Genomic DNA, 19,923 nt, shown 5'->3' with positions numbered 1-19,923 from the left:
CGTGTGTAGAACGGCCTCGTAGAAAGAAATACACACGAGTGCTCGAACGCGTATCCCTGCCAGCTGCGCGGCGCCGCGCCGCTCGACTCTCCCGCTCTTTCTCTCTATAAACTTCACTCGATGAACGACGGATTCATCTCAAGATTTACACGTGGTGGAAAGAGAGCGACGGATTAGATGAATAATCTCGGTCAGCAACGGTGTCATTGTCACTGACTTTTTGTCATACGCCTGCTTCTACGCAGGGCCGGGGCAAGGCGGGTTGACGCCCGGAATCAACGAATGAAGAACGTGCTCTCCTCCTCCATCGTACGCGTTTTTAATATAATTAAGATATTATTAAACACAAGTATTAATATACACTCGGCGTGAGAACTAGACAAATTTTCTTTCTGCTTTTCGCAGAGTTGAGACCGCAGTTGCCAAATATTTCTATAGACGCCCGCATTAGAATTTTTTGGTTTTTTTATAATTTTTTTAAGGATTTTTTTAATTATTCATTATTTTTTACGCATTACACCAATTACCAAATTTACGGTAACGTAGGCTTGTGGAGAAGTTCAGGTTTGACTGTATTTAACCACCTTTATCCATTGCAGAAAACTGTACATGTCCAGGTTTCAAATGCGGTTTCTTGCGATGCTAAACCTGGAATTTAGGAGGCTTTATCTGTACACGAGTTTTTAAAAGTAATCGGCACCAACTACATTTTCATCTCTACGTTTTCATGCTTTCAGAAAGTAACTTGGAGAAAGTAGATTCAAATTATTCAGATTAATAATTTGAACGATACCCCGTTCTATTGATAAGCCAACAAATCTATTATGTAGAAACAGGAAGGGTTAACGAAATACAAAGAGTAATGACTAAACTTGGCATGCTGTCTGAAAGACAGTTGCAGTCAATTACAATTAAACCCCCCCTGTGGGTTTCGCGATTTTTGAAACTCACATGTGCCGTTTCCCGAATTTCGCCGGCTTAAGTCTATCCTAGACCGCCTATAGTCTCGTGCCGGCCCTGGATTTCCATCTCCTCGTAGCAAAAACGTTTTACATTCTCACCGGAATGTACCGGTGAGAATGAGCAGGGGAAGAGGGAGATATCTCAACTTAAATTTATCGTGAAGGATATGACGTTTGGTGATAATGCAAAATATTTCTGATAACAGTGAAACGTGCATGTCCACGCGTGGTGAGCAGGCGTTCCGCTTATCCGCGATATAGTCTCTTTTTCTGTAGTTTTATCTCCCTTGAAACATCTAAGGTGCACGTGAATATGGAGCATGTAAAAAGTATAACGTTACAACTGTATTTTCACGCAAAATTGTGCTAATAACGTGACCTCATCTACGTTATTATCAATTTAGGAGATCAATAATTAGATATTACATTTTCTTATGGTTTCTATTAAAAATTTGTTGTGAAAACAAGAAAAGCACGTTTATAAAACGAAATAACTGCATTTTTGTGCAAGAATGTGTTGATAATACAAATCGGGAGATTGATAATTAGATATTATACTTATGAAATAAAGTAATTGCATTTTCATGCAAGAATGTGTTGATGTAGATTAGAAAATTGATATTTTTATAACTTGAATAAAAAAAACCTTTCTATGAAAATGAGAAAAGTATAAATAGTACAAAAGTACAAAGAGTATTGATTTGGAACACTTTGTTACAAACGTGTTCTGCCGAAATGCGGCGAAGATACACGTAACGATTACGAAACTCGAAAGTGAATGCTGCCTCCATCTCACAGTTCTTACATTCGCGAGATTACGGTATTTATAACTTGTGATTTCGGTCAATGTACTAGTTTACTTCTCGCGAGAAGAAACGAATTTTTACACCCAGGACGATCTTGTGGAGAAGGGAGGAGCGACGCATATTTTTACTGTGTAGAACGTATTTCATTAGTCTTTATTTATAATGCTAATTCGGTATAATCGAAAGAAAAGAAATAACAGAAATTGCGATTGCAGTAGAAAGTGTGATGGTATATCTCATAATCGCGCACGATTCTCAAGTTGATCGCGAGATGTTATTTTGCAGCTACTGGTAGATGACTGGAAGATAGATGAGACTCGATCGTGAAATTTTTATCATCGATTCACTATGAATTTACCTCCGGTAAACATCCACTTGAATATTAAATTGCTAGTTTAAACCGTTATACGCGTGGGTTGTTATTTTGCTCCATCAGTTTTTTCCTTAATCCATTATTCATGACCGGCAGGAGGATTTAATCATAGATTTATTTTCTCTATGCAACTACATGTTCAAAATAAAGATTTAAACAGTTTTGAGTAATTTGTTTTGGCAAGACGTTTTTAAACTGATTAATTATTTGTGCTGGATATATAAATAATACTGTCAAAATGAAAACATTGATTCATTAGACCGACAAAATTATTTTGGCATTACAAAATATCGTTTTAACTATTTTGCGAAATCTCCATATACGAACGTTCGTCGCAATGTAAATCGCACATGTGGATATCATTTTTTTATTACTTAAATTTGTTACTTAAATAAATGATTTTGGTAGTATTTACACATTTTTAATTCATCACTTCTTAATACATTTAACATAATTATTTAAAAAAAAAATTTAATAGTTATAAATTAATCACGAAACTTTTCGACAAAATCCATGAATTTTGTCAAGAAGTGTGTCTTTTAAAAAATAATTACGTACCTCGCCTGTCATACATTTTGACTACTACATAAGGGACGCTGAAGCTTTTCTTTACTTTGTCGACAGCAACTTATGAGAAAAATGCAAATAACTAATAGTACATGGAGCATATGCAAAACGATTTTTTCTGCTTTTTACCGTGACATGTCGAAGCGTTTGCAATCGCTTTGCACAATAGAGACGACTCCTTAATCCTGAATTAATTTTAATCTTTTGAGCATTCTTTAATAATGCTTTTGTTCATCTCTATATCACGTGATAGGAACGTACTCAAAGAAGTCTGGTACCGTCGATAAAACTATCGCATCGCACGAGACTTCGAGACTGAGATCCTGGCAAGATGAAGTTGGCTTAAGTCAACGTTACCTAACGTTGTTGCCTCTTGCCAATCTTTATTACGTCATCGTTAAAAAATTTGCGATTATGATGACCTGTAGTACAGAAGGTAAGCAATTTTTTAAATAGATAAAAACTAAAATTGCAAGGTATTATTATCATCTTTTAATTAACATTTAACAATAAAATAAGTTTAAGTACACATGTAAATCGTACGATATATTATACATGTAAATTACGTAAAATATAAATTATATTATTACATTGTATTAAAATTAATAACACAATAAAAATTTTAAAAAGATATTAACAATAAAATTAAGAATGTCAAATATTGCCTGATTACAAAAAAACTGCAGATAACTTTAAAAGGTCTGTTTAGCGAGAGAAGAGTAGGAGATACTGAAGTTGTATAAGAAAATGATTGTGTCGAATTTTAGGGATATTTTTAATTTGATGCCCTCAAAGTACTATTAAGATATTGTATATTTTATATAGAGTAATTTACATAATGCACATTACGAATAACATTGGGACAAAAAATGTTTGTAGCGTTACTCAGTTGTGAAATTCATAGACAATGATCAGATATTTGCACATAGATTTATTTACATGGTTACCGCTACGAGCTTTGTCCCAATCCAATATTTGCGATTTAGCTAATCATAGCAAAAAATGTAATCGTACAATTTATCAATCTTTATCGAATAAGTGATAAAATTAATCTGTGAAGTATACCGATAATCTTAAAAAAATCCCCTAAAGAAAAGTTAATTATATGTGTATATACATACATAATATCACTTAAACACTGAGAGAAATGTTTGGTAAAATCAATTAATATTTGATTGAATAGTGATCAAATGAGTTTTATAGTTATAATTACAAATATATAGTGTTGTTTTGATTAAACAATTTGTAGCCTTAACCAAATTATTTTCATACAACAAATTACAAAAAGTTTTGTTAAATGTAACTAAGTTTTTGTTACCACTAACTATAAAATTCAGTTGATCACTATTCTACCAAACGATTTCCCTCAGTGAATACTTATAGACGCATAAATGAAAATTGACAAGGAGCTCGCTATTGGAATCTATTTTGTAACATTTATTCTATAAATCACTCGTTTCTCTTTTTCGTTACGTTTCCCTCCAACAATTTACGATATCGCGATTTATAGAATCGCTGTATTTATGAAATCAATTGCGTGTTATTTAATTATCAACTCTAAGCCAAAAAGTCTTAATCACAAATTATCTTCCCTCACTTCAGAATCGACTTATTTAATCTTTAATCTTTCTGATTTTCCCCAGGAACTTTGACGCACGTTGTGTCCTTCTAACGACTCTCAATTCAAGTTCTGTGATTTTTTTTTGATTATCTTCTCCACTCAGGTCATTCGCCAGATACCAAATCTGCATTGGCGCATGTTCAGGAAATAAATATCAAATCCATTGCATCATCGACAATAGCCGGTTCATTTTCACGTCGCGTAAACGTGACGTAAATGCGAGCTTACTGCACACGAGTATGAGTGACATGCAAATAATAGAAAGTTGCGATTTTGAAGCTGAACTTTCAGAATGCATGGCGTTTCTAGAAAATCAAATTAAAAGACTAATCGGTTTTTCTCATTTTTCCTTTACTATCTCCGATAGTGGTACGATTTTACGATCGCGCGTATTAATTAACCTTCTACGATGATCTCACTTTTGTGTTTTGTATTGCTTCGTAATTGTGTCACTTGTGTACTGAGGATGAAAGTCGAAAGCTTGTCGCGGTTTTGCGCTTCGGCTATATTTATTTAACTTTTAACTCGTTTATGCATAACTTACATAATTATTTATTAATACTTATTGATAATAATTTTATTACGTATACAAGGAAATATGGATTGTGTGAATTATTAAAATATAAGATTAATTAATACGACATTAATATTTGTTTAATATCTTTTCAAAATCATAATCAATTTAATTATCTTATTTAATATTTTTCTTAAATTAAAAATAATTAAAATTCTGAAAGTTTTAGACAAGATTAATATTGTAAAAAAACACGATATTTGATTTACATTCAAAAATTATCAGTTTTATTCTAGGAAACAGAATATTAAATCCATAATAGAAAAAATATTACAATGTATACTAAGAATTAAAATTAAAATATGATTAATAATAATACTTATACATCTTTAAACGCAAAAATCACTGTTTATTATTCTAAAACAGTTTAAAATTTCTTCCATTAATCAATTTGAGATTTAGAGCACGACTGTGATGCCATCCTCGAGTCTAAATGTGTCACGTTATTTTTAAATATATCTACACGGAAAAAACATTTTGCTAAAGCAAAAATTTAGTTGGGTGCAGATCTGAAAATAATTTTGTTGGACCATTGAAATAATCACGAAGAACGTTCAAGCTGGATGAGCAAAGTCGCAAAAAAATTTAATATTCTAGCAACTTGTTTCTAATGTTTAACGTAATTATTTTGATGATCTAACAAAATCATTTTTAAATCTGTGTGCAGCTAAATTTTTAGATACTTCTGCAAAACCCTTTTTTTGCGTAAATATAGTCGGAATTTGTTAATTATTTAATATAAGAGATTTATCTTTAAAGACCTCGACATATGTTGTCAAGTTCATGATCCTGAGTGATCTCCACGACATATTAGCCACCACTCATTATTCATTAAGAATTTATTAACAAAAATTGTTTTATAAATAAAATTAAACGAAATTTTTTTTATTTGGATATTAGATTGATTTGGATTTCTCAAATAAAAATATTGTGGGGAAGAATTGCTGGGGAAAGAATGGAGCTCACGCGAAACAAAGTCCACACTCTCCTTTGCTGTGAAATGAGATTAGTAATTCTATAAAATTTCTTATTGCGAAGCAATTTTTGTAATGAGAAAGTTTATTAGTTCGTAGAAAATTGAAATTAAATTCACACATGCCGTCATTAATCATTATCATAATTATATGCGGGCCTCTCGTTTATCGTGACACCCCGAAGTCAGTATTACGATTTCTTTCACGAGTAATAACGGGACATTGCATTAATTGTAATATAATGTTCATCAATTATTATTTGTTTATCGAGATTGATACGCGGCCCAATTATGTTTTGAAATTACTGGACTGTATCAGTTGGATTATATCGTTTAGGCTTTTTGCTTGGGACAAATACTTCAAAATGTTGATTACTTTGCGCTGATTAATTAATTAAATACTTACGTGTATTAATAGCTAAGAGGGTCGTAATTTTAATCAAAGCCATGACGAGCAAAAGGAAATATATGAACAGTAAAATTTAAAAAGTAAATTAATTTTCATTATTTGTACGTTTCATAAAATTTTATGACATTTATAAAATTAATATAATTGAGTTAATTACGACGTAACTAACGATTGAAATTTTATTGAAGTAGTTTCTACTTAAAAACAATTGAAGAATGCAATTTTGTTAATTACCTCACCTCACAACAAGTATAGCTGTCTCGACACACTTTCGTTTAAAAAAGAAATTGAAATTTGGATATGTTAGAAATTCGCTATTAAAATAAAGCGAATTGTGAGACACGCTTCGCTTTCACGCGCGTGGAAAAATCGATTGTTCTGAGAATCAAAGATGAAATACGGATTTCACAGCCCCGGTATTGACGATCGCACGTGGACATTTAACCCCGCGTATGTTCGCATTTGCACATAAACACGGCATAGGTGTACGCGATCTACATAGCAGCGAGATAAAAGTCGCTTACCATCTGAATAAGTTTATTTAAATGCCTTTTCGCTGAAGGTCGTCGCGGATACACGTTCGCGTCTTCAGCACTTTACATCTTGATCTTCTTCTCGGCTTTTATGCAAAATACCGACGATATTTCTATGCTGACTTTTTTCTTCCACGCAATTTCAAACTATTGTTATAAGGACCATGCATAGCGCGGTTGCGTCACAAACGCACGTGTATCGAAGTCGATAAGGTCCCGAAGGTGATCTCCTCGTTCATGTAAAGAGATTCAAGATAGAAAATTCAAGACAATCTCGAGGACAAAGCGGCGACATGGATGATTAATAATATTGTACAATATATTGACTGTCTAAGAAGCGCTTTAGATTAAAGTTCATTATCATTTCACAATATTTGAAAATTGTAAAATATTATGATCGTCTGTCGTCTTAGTTATAGGAATATATTTATTATAGATGTCGTACACGTGATATATTATTATAGAAATCTTATACCGTCTTACTGTGCAATATTATTGATCAGGGTCGCTGTGTTTTCATCTCTCGATATCAATGCCTAATCGCGGTTTTAGATCGAAAATCAGAGTAAAATGAGTCAATATGTTGACCACTTTAAATTATAGAAGAAAAGTAGCGAGTTACGGGTCATTATCGTTACCATTATCTCTTTATAATAGCGATTTGATGATGAATCATTTTTCCGACAATAATAAGGTCAGGGTTGGAACAGTCACTTTTGACAATCGGCTTGTTACACAACGAGTCAACTAACGAGTTGCTTTTTTTCCAACGAATTACTTGTCAAACGTGACTATTCTCACCCTAACGTTATAAAAAAATTTTACCGTCGTTACTAAATTCATTATTAAAAAGGAAAATAAGAGTAACAGTTATTCGTTACTAGTAACGCGTTATTTCTTATCTCTGCTAAATTACTTCAGAAAGTGTGACATATCTCGCTTACTTGACACAAACTATCATTTTTTTGACTCTTTTGCAAAAGTAATGCTGCAAAATTAATTTATAAGTCGTGACTAGCCAGAGGAAAGAAAAGAATGAAATTGTTCGCGAATGTTTATTTTACTACAGGAGATCTTTAATACACTTTTTATCTAAAATCCAAAGTACACGTGTACCGATCGCGATGAAACAATTTTTATCTTCCAGAAAATTTTAGCGGTGCAAATAAAAAAACGAGAAACCGCACGTGCGGAGCGATAACGTGTCGATTATGAGACAGTTCCAATTATAAATCAGACGATTTAGAAGATAATTACGCAAAGCTGCTGAACTTTCCTCGTACGTCTACCGTACACGTGTATATCGACAAAACGTTTTGTCTCTCCCGTCTTGCCCCTCCGCCCTTCAACGATCATTTCATCGAAATTTCGTGTTCCACTAAAGACGCGATTACACAGACAATATAATCCATAAATATTTTAAAATTAAGTGGCTGATAATCATGATAATTACGATAGAGACCTAATTACTAAACGCGATAAAGAAATAAAATTTTGCTATGAGATTGCACGAAATCTAAGGAAATTTTAAAAAATATTTTTAATAATTAGTTATATAAAATATATAATAATTGTTTACATATTGATGGAATTCGTTATTTAATCACAAATCGACATACTCGTTAAAAATAATCGCACACCTTATTTTATGATTCACTACTACCTATATTTCGAAAAGTGACATGTAAAGACATTCAACATTTGCAAAATCTATTCTTGCAATTTTAAATTCAAATAAAGCACTTACTAGATTAGCATTGATGAGAAGTGAAATCTTGCCGAAATTTGATTTCTGGAAATTAACTTTTTTGGACTGAAAGTTTCAGCTTCGTCAAATCAGTGAACTTATGTATGAGCAACATCATACTCGCGGATGAACATTAATTTGATGAAGATGAAAGAAAAATTTTGTACAAGTATACAGTACCGGCCAAAAGTCATCTTTCGTTTTTTGAATATAACTTTTGTCGAAGTAAATCGAAAGCCTTCCAAATTTTACAGTAGACACATGGTGGTAGCAGGTGCACCTTGTACATGATGTGTGATGACAGTATTAGTCTACTAATAAAACACGTTATAATTTGATAAAGATCTATTTAAAATCAAGTTATTATAAAAAGAACTAAAGATGACATACTTTTGACCAGTGCTGTATATGAACCAAAGATATCTGTCTCGTTTAATTTTATCTTTTTAGTTTAATGTCGATACTCGATTAACGCAACAGAAATAACAAACATAATTTTTTAAAAATGTACTTTATTTCTTTTCAGCAGTAATAATTGAAAAATTTTTATAATAAAAATCTGTGACGAGTAAAAAAAAGACGTCCCAGCAAGCTAATGTCATTTTGATGTCAAATGTCAAGGACGTTATTTGAAGACGTTAAAGTGAAGAAAAAGTAATGTCAACTTCCTACCTGGGGCGCTAATTAATACACGTCTTTAATTAAACTATACTTAATTATAAGTCTGATAATTGTACAACTCCATTAGTATTATAAATTAAAGTGTTAAATTAAGCAACATATTTTTGAAACAGCTAACATCTTTCCGAGTGCAATAGGGATATTCAGATGTAACGAATACACAGTAGTCTCCTACTGTAGAGGAACTTCTGTCGATTATTTTATTATCCACGACAATGCAATTAGTTGTATCGGAAGAACAGCCGAATATAACGCTGCAAGAGTACACAGTCATAATACATGATACGATAAAATAAAATAAAAGATTTTGAGAAAAAATTTTTGTTTATACATACTTGGGAAGCGGGATCTTTCTAGATCTGAAAAAGAAAGAAAGTAATAATGTAGATGTGATTATAATAATGTAAATTCTGTCTTATAAATATGTTTAAATTGATATGACAGTACTTTTAGTTGAAAAAAATTTAAGTTAGAGTGATCGTTAAAAAAGCAAACTTACGCTACAGGAACACCAACATATTCATAATTATCTAACAACGTAATTAGATAAACAATGGCTATGTTATGCGAGCAGTTAACGTTTAGACCACCGATTATCGAACCTGAAACAAAAATTCATTCTTTGCTCATAATTTCTTTCTGTTAACTATTGTTTTTGCGACATTATCCCTGTACATTTTAGTAAATTTAATAATTATTACCACCACACGCTGGTTGTCTAAATCCATTATTAAACCACAAATCGAGATGACCTAAAGATACTTGTAATCCGAGGGCAGATGAGTGAAGAACTATCACACGTTCGGCATCTGATTTGCATAATCTATTTGTGCAAGTTCGTAATTCAAATAAGGGACTCGCAGGATCGGTACCGATAAGAAGTGGAACTTTGCCATAATTCAAATTCTGTAGCTGTTTCGCGGCGAAACCACTTATATGAGAGCCAAGGCTATGACCCATAAGTGTAATGTTGCTCAATGGAACATGGCACACGTCGATCGCTGATTTAATGAAGCTGAAAAAATTATTGTGTATAAATTATATGTATAAACCAAACACGTCATATTTTCAATTTAATATTGTTACTTGATTTCCATTATTTTAAACGAATTAACATTACAGAGCTATATTGATCGATTGATCGGTATCACTTAATTATTAGTATTATGATATTATTTGAAAAATGATTTTTAATATTATAATGAAAATTATTTGTAATCACACAAATAAGTAAAGAAGCGTGAAGTACACTGAAAAAGAAAAATTATTAAATTTAAATAAATATATTATTAATACTATTCAACATATAATTATTTTATATCAATTAATATTTACTTTAAACAAATAATATTTAATACAAATGAATAATTTTCTTTACGAACAAATAATAACTTATTTATGTGATTATATTTAAATGATTTAGTTTGAATTATAAAAATTAATTTCAATTTATATTTATTTATTTTCTTATTTAATGTGATCTATTATCGTAAAATATTCTTACTTGGCCAAGTAGTCACCAACTTCACGGACGTTGTATACTGCAAAAGGATATTCTAAAAGATTTAAGATGGCTGGGTCGTTATAGCATGATCCGTTGGACCAATCTATTGAAAATACTGTATAATCTCTCTATAAGAAAAAGACGCTATTTTATATATTTCTTTTATTATAAATCTTATAATATTTTTATATTAGTTGTGCGACATAAGTACTTGAGATACAGGGTGAAATATTATGTTACAGTTTTACTCTTGAGTATGAAAAGTAGTTACCTTTAGCATTTCGTTGGCAAGATCAGAAAAGTTATAATTATGCGAATTTGCAAGAAAACCATGAGTCATGAAGAAGACTGGTTTCGATGAATCAAGTAAATTGCAGGATTCATTCATTCCAATAACTTTGCCATTAGGAATATTGCTGTAAAGAAATCAAACATAAGTGGGTTGCTAAATTAACATTTAATACTTACGTGTATGCGTTACCTGGTATATAAAACTATCGACACCGACTTAACGCCAAAGATACATGAATTTAGGCCACCTGTAAAATTGTACGCATTGTTAAAAATGTCTAGTTTATTTGCAACATATAATCTTATTGTGTAAATAAAATTGAAAATATTATAGTAATGAAAAAGATTAACAGATATAAAGACAAGCTTGTTTTATTTATAAACGTAATCAGTCGAAGGTTAATAATCTTTAATAAAGAAAACAAGTCAGAGTGTAGGACTTCTCAACGTATTTCTGTGATATACGTTTTTTTTACAATTAAAAATATTTTTTTATTTTGAGATTTTTATTCTACGAAGTTTAGCGATTTAATATTCGAGGGGTTACAAACAAAATTAAAGGAGTGATTTTTGTATAATGAAAAACATCACGAAATTAATTCTTAATTTTTCAAATGGTATTTTCATCACTTTAAATAAAACTCTTTTTTAAAATTATTTGGAAACTTTAAATCTTTTTAGAACGCAGAATTATCACTTGTTTTAAATTTTAATAAAGCGAAGCTAATATTACAGAGAATTACTATTTTTCGGTAGAAACGCTGTCGATAATGTTTCTTAAGAATACTTTTTAATGATGTACAATAGATTAAGAAATTATACCAACCGATCGTTGGAGTTACATCGTCATCCATCTGCAAGAAAAAAAATTAATAGAAGGATAAATCGTATTCTTGACCGATATATCAGTCAAAATTAACAATAAATAATTGGAATGACCTTAAAAGTAAAAAAAAATAAATGTTACATTATACATATAAGATTAAGCATTTTGTGCCATTTCATCTAATCAATAGTAATAGTAATGGCAGCGAGCAGAACTATCAGTTTTTATTTGTGTGGATTCGAATTCGTGATCTGTCACTTATGCGTCCGTCACACGCTCTCACACAGAGTCAAACAACATTTAATTGATAAGTTTAATATAAATTGAATAATTTTTATTAAATTTATAGAAAATCCAAAAATATAGTTTCCTGGTTATAATTGTGAACTGATATAAATACTTAGACATTATCCAGTCCAATATAAAATTACAAGTTACAGATAGATAAAATAATATAAACACTTAAAAAATACACTACTTGTTTTATTAAGAAGAGATTGACCCGTTATTTTTTTATAATACAGCTAGATATTAGCCTTGTTTGAAATAAGGTTATACAATGTTTAAATAGTTATCAGTGTAATGTTGTATCATTCTTTTAGCAGAATATCTTTTAAGAGGTATTAAAAGAAAACATCTGTTTTTTACTCTTCAAAAGAAACTTACAATGACTCGATATTTAAGTCAGACAATTACTTTAGCCGGAAAAAACGAAATTTTGAAGAACAGAGGGTACTCTTTTGAAAAATAATTTTAGAAAATAGTGTGAAAAAAATATCAATATTATCCAATATTTTTCTTCAATATCATTTATATAATCAATTGAAAGATGTTCTGCTAAAAGAATAATACGTTTTATTGGTAACTATTTAAGCACTGTATAACTTTATTCCAAACACGAAATAAAATCTGTATTAAAGAGACAAATTAATCCCTTATTAATAAAAAAAAACATTTTCTTATAGGTATTCACATTATTTATATATCGATAATTTTACGAAGTAAAGGGTTTTTGATTTCGAAGGGATGTGCAACTGTTCATCTGAATTCGTTTTTAACGTGTCTTGGAAACTAGCCAAATCGAAAGATTCTAATGCTTATTTCTAGACTAAGAAAATGTTTACCTCATAGAGATCGTCATTCATGGCCGTTATTGTATTAGAAAGGCTGCAGTGAAATATGAGAAATGATACGATCGTCGCCAGCCACATCATTGGTGAGCGGTTCATTAGGGAGTAAAAAAACATTCTTGAGATATTATCTGCAAAATAGAACTTTAGTAAAAAAAATAAAAATAAGAACACAAAAAGTACGTCCCACGAAACGTTAATAGGCCGTTTTGGAACTGTAAATTTTGATTAATTATTAATATTTATTTTATTGGCAAGATAATAAGTGAGAAAGAAAGAAGAGATGTTTAGTCACATGGAGATTTATGCGAAATTGCGTATAAATTATACAATTGTCATTATGATATAAAATAATAGAAAGTATAATAATGCAAGTGCCATATATACGCAAAATTAAAGGAACGAATTCTATTTCTTTTACGTAATAAAGGTCTAAAAATATTGTCATTGACATCAACTATATTTCTCATCGAGAAAATGAAAAGATCAAAAAAATAAGCGAAAATTAATGAAAGTTAAGATAAATACATTGAGATATAGTCAACGAGTAACTGCAAAATCAATAAAATATGTTGAAAGTCATAACTTTATGAATATTTATAAATAATAAAAATTACCTCATTTTAATTACATCTCACAATTTCTTGTCTGATTGTGAACTTTATATTTCTTAATGTTGGATTTATAGAAGGATCGAAAGAAGTAGAAATAGAAAGAAGTAAAACAAAAATGAGTTTAGATATAACATATAAAATAATACTTTAGACGTTGCTGTTAGAAAGTGATTCAAATAAATATAAAAAGCATCGAGAAACTGTTCTTGTAAATTGCTTTTCACTCTTCTCAGTCGTTTTTTTTTGCTACATTGTTGGATTTTTAATTTCAATTAAAGAACAATTTTTTAGTGTATGTTTCACATAATTACTTTTAAACTGCACTTATAGGTTTGCATAAGCGCTTTGTCAAGTCTATCGAAACGTTTAAATGACTAAATTGCACAGTTATAGTAAATACACACATTTCCGTACACAAGTTCCGGTTAATTTGACAAAGAGAAAGTCGTATTATGGGCCGTGTAAATATTATGGCAACTCGTTTTATCTTCGTTATTAGGTGAATTCTAGTAATTACTTATGGAATCATTTGTTTAGTAGCTTGCCATTATGCAATAACGCTAATATGCCAATGTATAACACATTTGTTATAAGGCACTTTTACTTTCAAACATTTCCAAACTTTTTCAAGGTTTTTGCACATTTAACATTTAAGTAATTATCTATACTTCTTCATTTTTTTTTAACTTGAGCGTATTATTACGCATGTATGTACATTTAAGTGTTTTTTTTTTTGTTATTTAACTTATTATTTGGTTACACACATTTCGAGTTATGCAAAGTTAACCAACGGAGGTTTATTTACGTAAAGAGAAAAAGTTGACAAAATTGTAATATTTAAAAGATTTTTTATTTTTTATTTGATACTAATCTATACACTATTGGAAATTACAGCTTAATGTTTATGAGAAGTGTTTTCAGTACAAGATATTTAAATTTTTCTCAAAGTTGAAAGAAATGAAAAAAGAGAATCTGTAATGTACTATTATTAGATTATAGCTAATAAAGTACGAAAACAATATTTATAAAGGAAATATGTAATAAAAAGTGTTCCGAGGGTTAAAATAAAAATTTATTTTTATAAAACTATTTATACATTTAAAAAAATATTTTTCAGTACCGGATATATAAAAAATAATGTATATTTCTACAGAAACGATACATAATTACAAGAAAAATTATAAGAAAGTTATTTCGTACATAATAATTATATAATAAAAATAAAGTATACTAAATTTAATAAAATCTTTCTTGAAAGAACGACCCCCCAAAATTGAATTTGAACACAAAAAATAAATGAGATATATTTTAATAAAAGTTTTGGGTTTTCAGTGTAAAAGTTACTTGAAGGGCATACGATATTCTTGAAAGTTACATATGCCAAAATCCGTTAATATAATGGCTCCTAAAATATTATTAGAAACACCAAAACATAGTGTAATACTGCTGCAATATTACATTGTAATATTTATAGAAAAGGACATTTTGTCATTGATGTAATGTTGCTGCAACATTGTTGTGATGTATAGGATGAAACATATTTGTTCTTAAATACAAGTGACATTTATAAAAATCAATGTTTTCCTGATCAGTATATTCAAAATGTTGCCAACTCTTAGATGAAACTGGAAAAACTGCTATTGTCCAATAAGCGTGTCATATGATATATAAAATCATGATGTACCCATGCTATTTAAATGTTCTGTTATTGTGTATGTATACATATAGTCTATTTAATGACAGAACCAATAACAAAATGAATATAAATAATTATTAAACAACTCACCAGGCAAAGCAGCAGATAGGGCGGAAAGTACACAGATCTAGCACTCGATACACCTTTACTCAACAATATCTTTCAACTGACTGAATAGAAAAACGGGAAAACGTTTTACAAAAACTGTGGCTCGTTTAAATGGATATTATAAGCCGTCTATCAGCAGTAAAAGAATGTCATCCGATATAGAGCAATGCCCGATACTGGCTAAGTCTTCCCTGCATCTAAATTTGTTATTTATAGATGTATTAATCATTTGTAATGTATAAATAACTTGTGCAATTATTACCGTAGCTTTTAAATTTTACAACACGATTTGGGATAAAGGATTAACAAATATTCTCATGAATGAAATTATTTTAAATATCAACCTACCAATATTACTATTTGAGAAAATTTTACGAATTTTATGGATTCATTTTTAATAATAATGACGATTTTTTGATATTTTGCAAAAAATATTTTGCAAAAAAACTAATTTGTTTTTTGAACGAGAGATTTATACAAAAACCTGATAATTCTCTAGAGTTACAATTGCAACGGCTATATATATAAGATTCAAGTGATATGGCGCGCAATTAATGTAATAAATAACAAGTACAGCGATTGTTTAATATATTTTACGTCACAATGTTAACCAATTATTATTCAGAAAATAAAGTCAATGTTTTTTCAGCTGCGACACGCGAATACCTCAAGGTGGTGATCTCATAATAATCGTTTATTATATCTTTTTATTTATATCTGATACATATTGATATTACGATGAAAGGAGTGTACCAAGAAGAGAGGGATCTTGTTTGCTCTTACGATTGTGTACATTAATCTTGAGACTTTATTTCCTTAAACTTCAGAGGACGTATTCTTCAAAGGACCATAGCTGTGTTTATGTACTCTGTTAAATAGGAGTCGCTTTACGTATAAATATACCTATAACATAGCAAGAATAAAGCAGCCGTTTCCGAATTTGATTTTTTTATCTTTGTGAGGTAAAGAGAATATGAGTAATCTTTAAAAACTGAAGGGAATATTCATTGAGTCTCGAGTGAACCAGCCACCACTAGTCAAGGATTAATAATGTCCTACACACAATTTTTAATAACCATACATTAAAATGTTACAAATTTATTGTAACTTTGTATTAATTTATTACAAGTTCACAGATGTCTAATAACGTTTAGCTGTGTTCGGCAGGATATTCTCTAAATTCCATCTTTGTCCCTAATATTAGCACACACTTACTCACTACTACACATTATAATCGCCGTTTTCTTGAGAGCAACATAGCCAAAACCAGATGTCTTACCAAACACAATTTTTCATTTGCATAAAAAAACAAATTAGTGATCTATAATAGAGAAATTGTACGAATCATTTATCAATGAATTATGACTGTTAATCTACGTACAAATTACGGAATATTCCATGTTTTCGATTCTAGCGACTATTTGCACGCGCCGGTGTTATTATCTCCGGGATTAAAACATTTCGTAAGCTGCAGATAGTCACCAAAACCGGAAAAGTCAAGAATATTCCTCAAATATAAAACATTATTTTTTGTTTTTACGTGGCAGTCGAGGTATTCTTATATAAAATAAGTTCCATTTCAAATATTGTATTAATTAATTTTTTATTATAATATAAAGCAATATCTGCTACATGTATCTCACGCTGTACTAACAATATAATATAATAATACTGAAAGAAAGGTACACTTTTACGGCTGAAAATTGCTTACGGTTGCAAATCTAGATCCATCGAGATATGAATTACATACGATGTAATTAACATCATGATGTCACGATGATAATAGAAATATTTTGAATTAGGAACATGTCGCATGGACCAGCCATGTCTCGCGAGCAAATGCATTAAAATTGTATATATCATGCTTGCATGCATGCCCAATGCAGTAGATGACTAGGTATTTATACAGTTTTAAATAAAATATGTCAAGATGATATTATTGCCTTATGGGCTGAAAATAAAGCTATATTTTTATAAATTCTTTTTATAGAAATTGATTAAATATGAAACTTTATACAGCCAATGACAAAATTATTAGACAACCTATTTATTTAACAATTTCTTCAATTAAAAGGAAATAAATAACACTTTATAAATGTTATCAAAAAACAAGGATGCCTAATAATTTTGTCAATGGCTATACATATTATAATATATATTTTATTAATACTAAAGAATTTTTAAAATCAAAATTATGAAAATTGTTATAGTTATAACAATGTGCGCGACATGAAGAATCAGGACTCAGTGATCTGAAACAGACAATCGAATAAGATTATTAATCTACAACTGTCCGGTTATTATTAGATAACCAGAATTATAAAAAATTTTTCAATAATTTTAAGTCTTATAAAAATTATACTTGAATTTTTTAAATGTGAAACAACGTTAAAAGAATAAATGAACATAATTTAATTTTGAATTCTAATGATAAAGAAATATATGTCAAATATGCTGTTACGAACAGAAACCGATCGGCTCAGCTGAAATCGTGAAAACCAGTTTGAGAAACATGGTTTGGAGAAAACTGCATTTAAAATTTCAAATACAATTTAATCTTATATTTTCGGTACTTATGTAAGTTTCAGTTTAATTTGCGATTACAAGCCCATGTAGTATGCCTTCTGCAAAACTCCCGAAAAACTCGTTTTCATCTTCCCCTTCTTCTCTAGTAACTGCTCGAGCTTTCTGAACACCTTTATCGTTCGGTCGATTTGCATACTGCCGTTGTGTCAAAACTCAACGTATGGTTTGCATTACGATCCGATAACAGTATCCAAGACATAAATTTAGAAAATAAATTTAAGTTTTCTCTCGAGATACCTAATATTTACATTACTACTATTCGACGGTGTATCTCGAAGGCTCTGTTAGATATAGCTGCAATTTCAAGTGATCGCACTCTTGAAGCTAAGCTTACGGTTTTTAATTTCGCCAAACTGCACATCTGTTTTACACTTTGGACAAATTACCATTTGCATGCGGAAACGGAAATGAAATTTATAATTCATAAACAGCGTGGGTGACGAACGTATATTCGCTCGAGTGTAACTTTCTTGCTGACGTGTTGGTTTCATCTTCCAAGACGTACGCTGATTCCCACAAAATTTTCTTTTTCGCTGGCGATTTACACATGCACGATCACATTTTATATCTTTTCGGTCAATCTTCAAACGAGACTAAAATTAAGAAATTAATATGAAACATGTTTCTCAAAATTACATAAAAAGTATACACTTGTAGAAGTCTTTGTTAAATTCTTCTAACCTGAAGCTGTAAAATTGAACTTTTGTATAAACGCAGTGAATACTAATGATCAATGATCATCCTGCAATGTCTAAACAGACTATCGAAGTAATTTTAACGATTTTGTCTCTAGAATTCAATACAAATTTTATGAAATATCATGGTATCTTACCACTCCACATTTATTTCACGGTCCTCTATCTCCTCTAAAGAATTGAGCCTAAAAATTAATCGAACGAATGTCGAATTGATCAATACAATCGATCGACATCGACTTAAGGAACACGAAGCGCGTAAAGTTCTAGTTGTTGCAAAAATATCTATAAAAAAAGACTCAGATTATATATCAATAGAAATTATATTGATAGAGGAAAATAAAAAGTTGTAATAAGTTTTCTTTTCAAAGCAATCACTTTGTGTGCAAGGACAAATTCTCCGACGTCTATTAATTTTTTCTCCATTTTTTTTTCTACAGACGATGACTGTAAATACATTGTCGTGTCAATTTCCATATTTATTGTCTACGTTGAAACGCGAATGTGCGTCTTTTTACTAAAAAGGAAAAGTACGAATTGGCATAAATTATTTCGGATTTCTTTCTCACGCGCGTCTCCGTAATCGTTCATCATCCCAGATCTGTTTGGTACAAGCGTGACAGTTTTCATAAAAAAAAATCCCACGCTGGGCTACGCCGAAATTATGCCATAATCGTCGAATCACCGCCACTCTTTTTACGGTTTTGCAATAGCAGTGATTACGTCGGAATCAAATATCTCGTTCATTGACTGAACTGTTTTCTTTGAAACGATCGAAGTCATATGTGGCTCGACAGGATTAAAGGAACTAACAATTCTCTCAAACGCAACACGAATGTCGTAATCAGATGAGAATTTAATTGAATCGATATTAATCTACTTTATTTGAATCGTTTATTATAGAATTTATGTTGACGTTCTTCTAACTTTTTATAATATACATATTTTGTACAGTACATGCATTTGTTGTACTTTTTATTTATCTATTTTTTTATATATTTTTTTTACTTAAAATTGTTATGATAATTTTATTGGGATTTTTCTGATACGAATTTAAAAAAGTCATGGATTTAAAAAATAACAAAAAGTGTTGCATTTTTTTTTACGTAAACGCAACGTGAGAAAAATATCCAACACATGAAAGAAACATTGCGTGTCGAAGATTGATGTAATTTGATAATTGATATGCAAGACATACCTGAATAAATGAATATTTACATAATCTGC

At 30.2% G+C, this 19,923-nt stretch overlaps 1 protein-coding gene across 1 annotated transcript; it reads right to left on the bottom strand.

The window, feature by feature from the left end:
* Positions 1 to 9,060: 9,060 nt before the first annotated feature.
* Positions 9,061 to 15,868, bottom strand: LOC105194373 (phospholipase A1). Its single transcript, XM_026134423.2, has 11 exons — positions 15,764 to 15,868; positions 15,398 to 15,612; positions 12,992 to 13,128; positions 11,868 to 11,895; positions 11,232 to 11,289; positions 11,022 to 11,166; positions 10,751 to 10,878; positions 9,948 to 10,261; positions 9,746 to 9,848; positions 9,582 to 9,605; positions 9,061 to 9,500 (listed from the first exon to the last, which is right to left on the bottom strand). Exons 3-11 carry the CDS (start codon positions 13,112 to 13,114, stop codon positions 9,323 to 9,325), a joined length of 1,101 nt encoding a protein of 366 aa, XP_025990208.2. The 5' UTR covers positions 13,115 to 13,128; positions 15,398 to 15,612; positions 15,764 to 15,868; the 3' UTR covers positions 9,061 to 9,322.
* Positions 15,869 to 19,923: the final 4,055 nt, after the last annotated feature.

This window comes from Solenopsis invicta, chromosome 1, assembly GCF_016802725.1.
Source record: "Solenopsis invicta isolate M01_SB chromosome 1, UNIL_Sinv_3.0, whole genome shotgun sequence".
Taxonomy (NCBI): Eukaryota; Metazoa; Arthropoda; class Insecta; order Hymenoptera; family Formicidae; genus Solenopsis; species Solenopsis invicta.
This window is presented reverse-complemented; position numbering and strand designations above follow the sequence as displayed.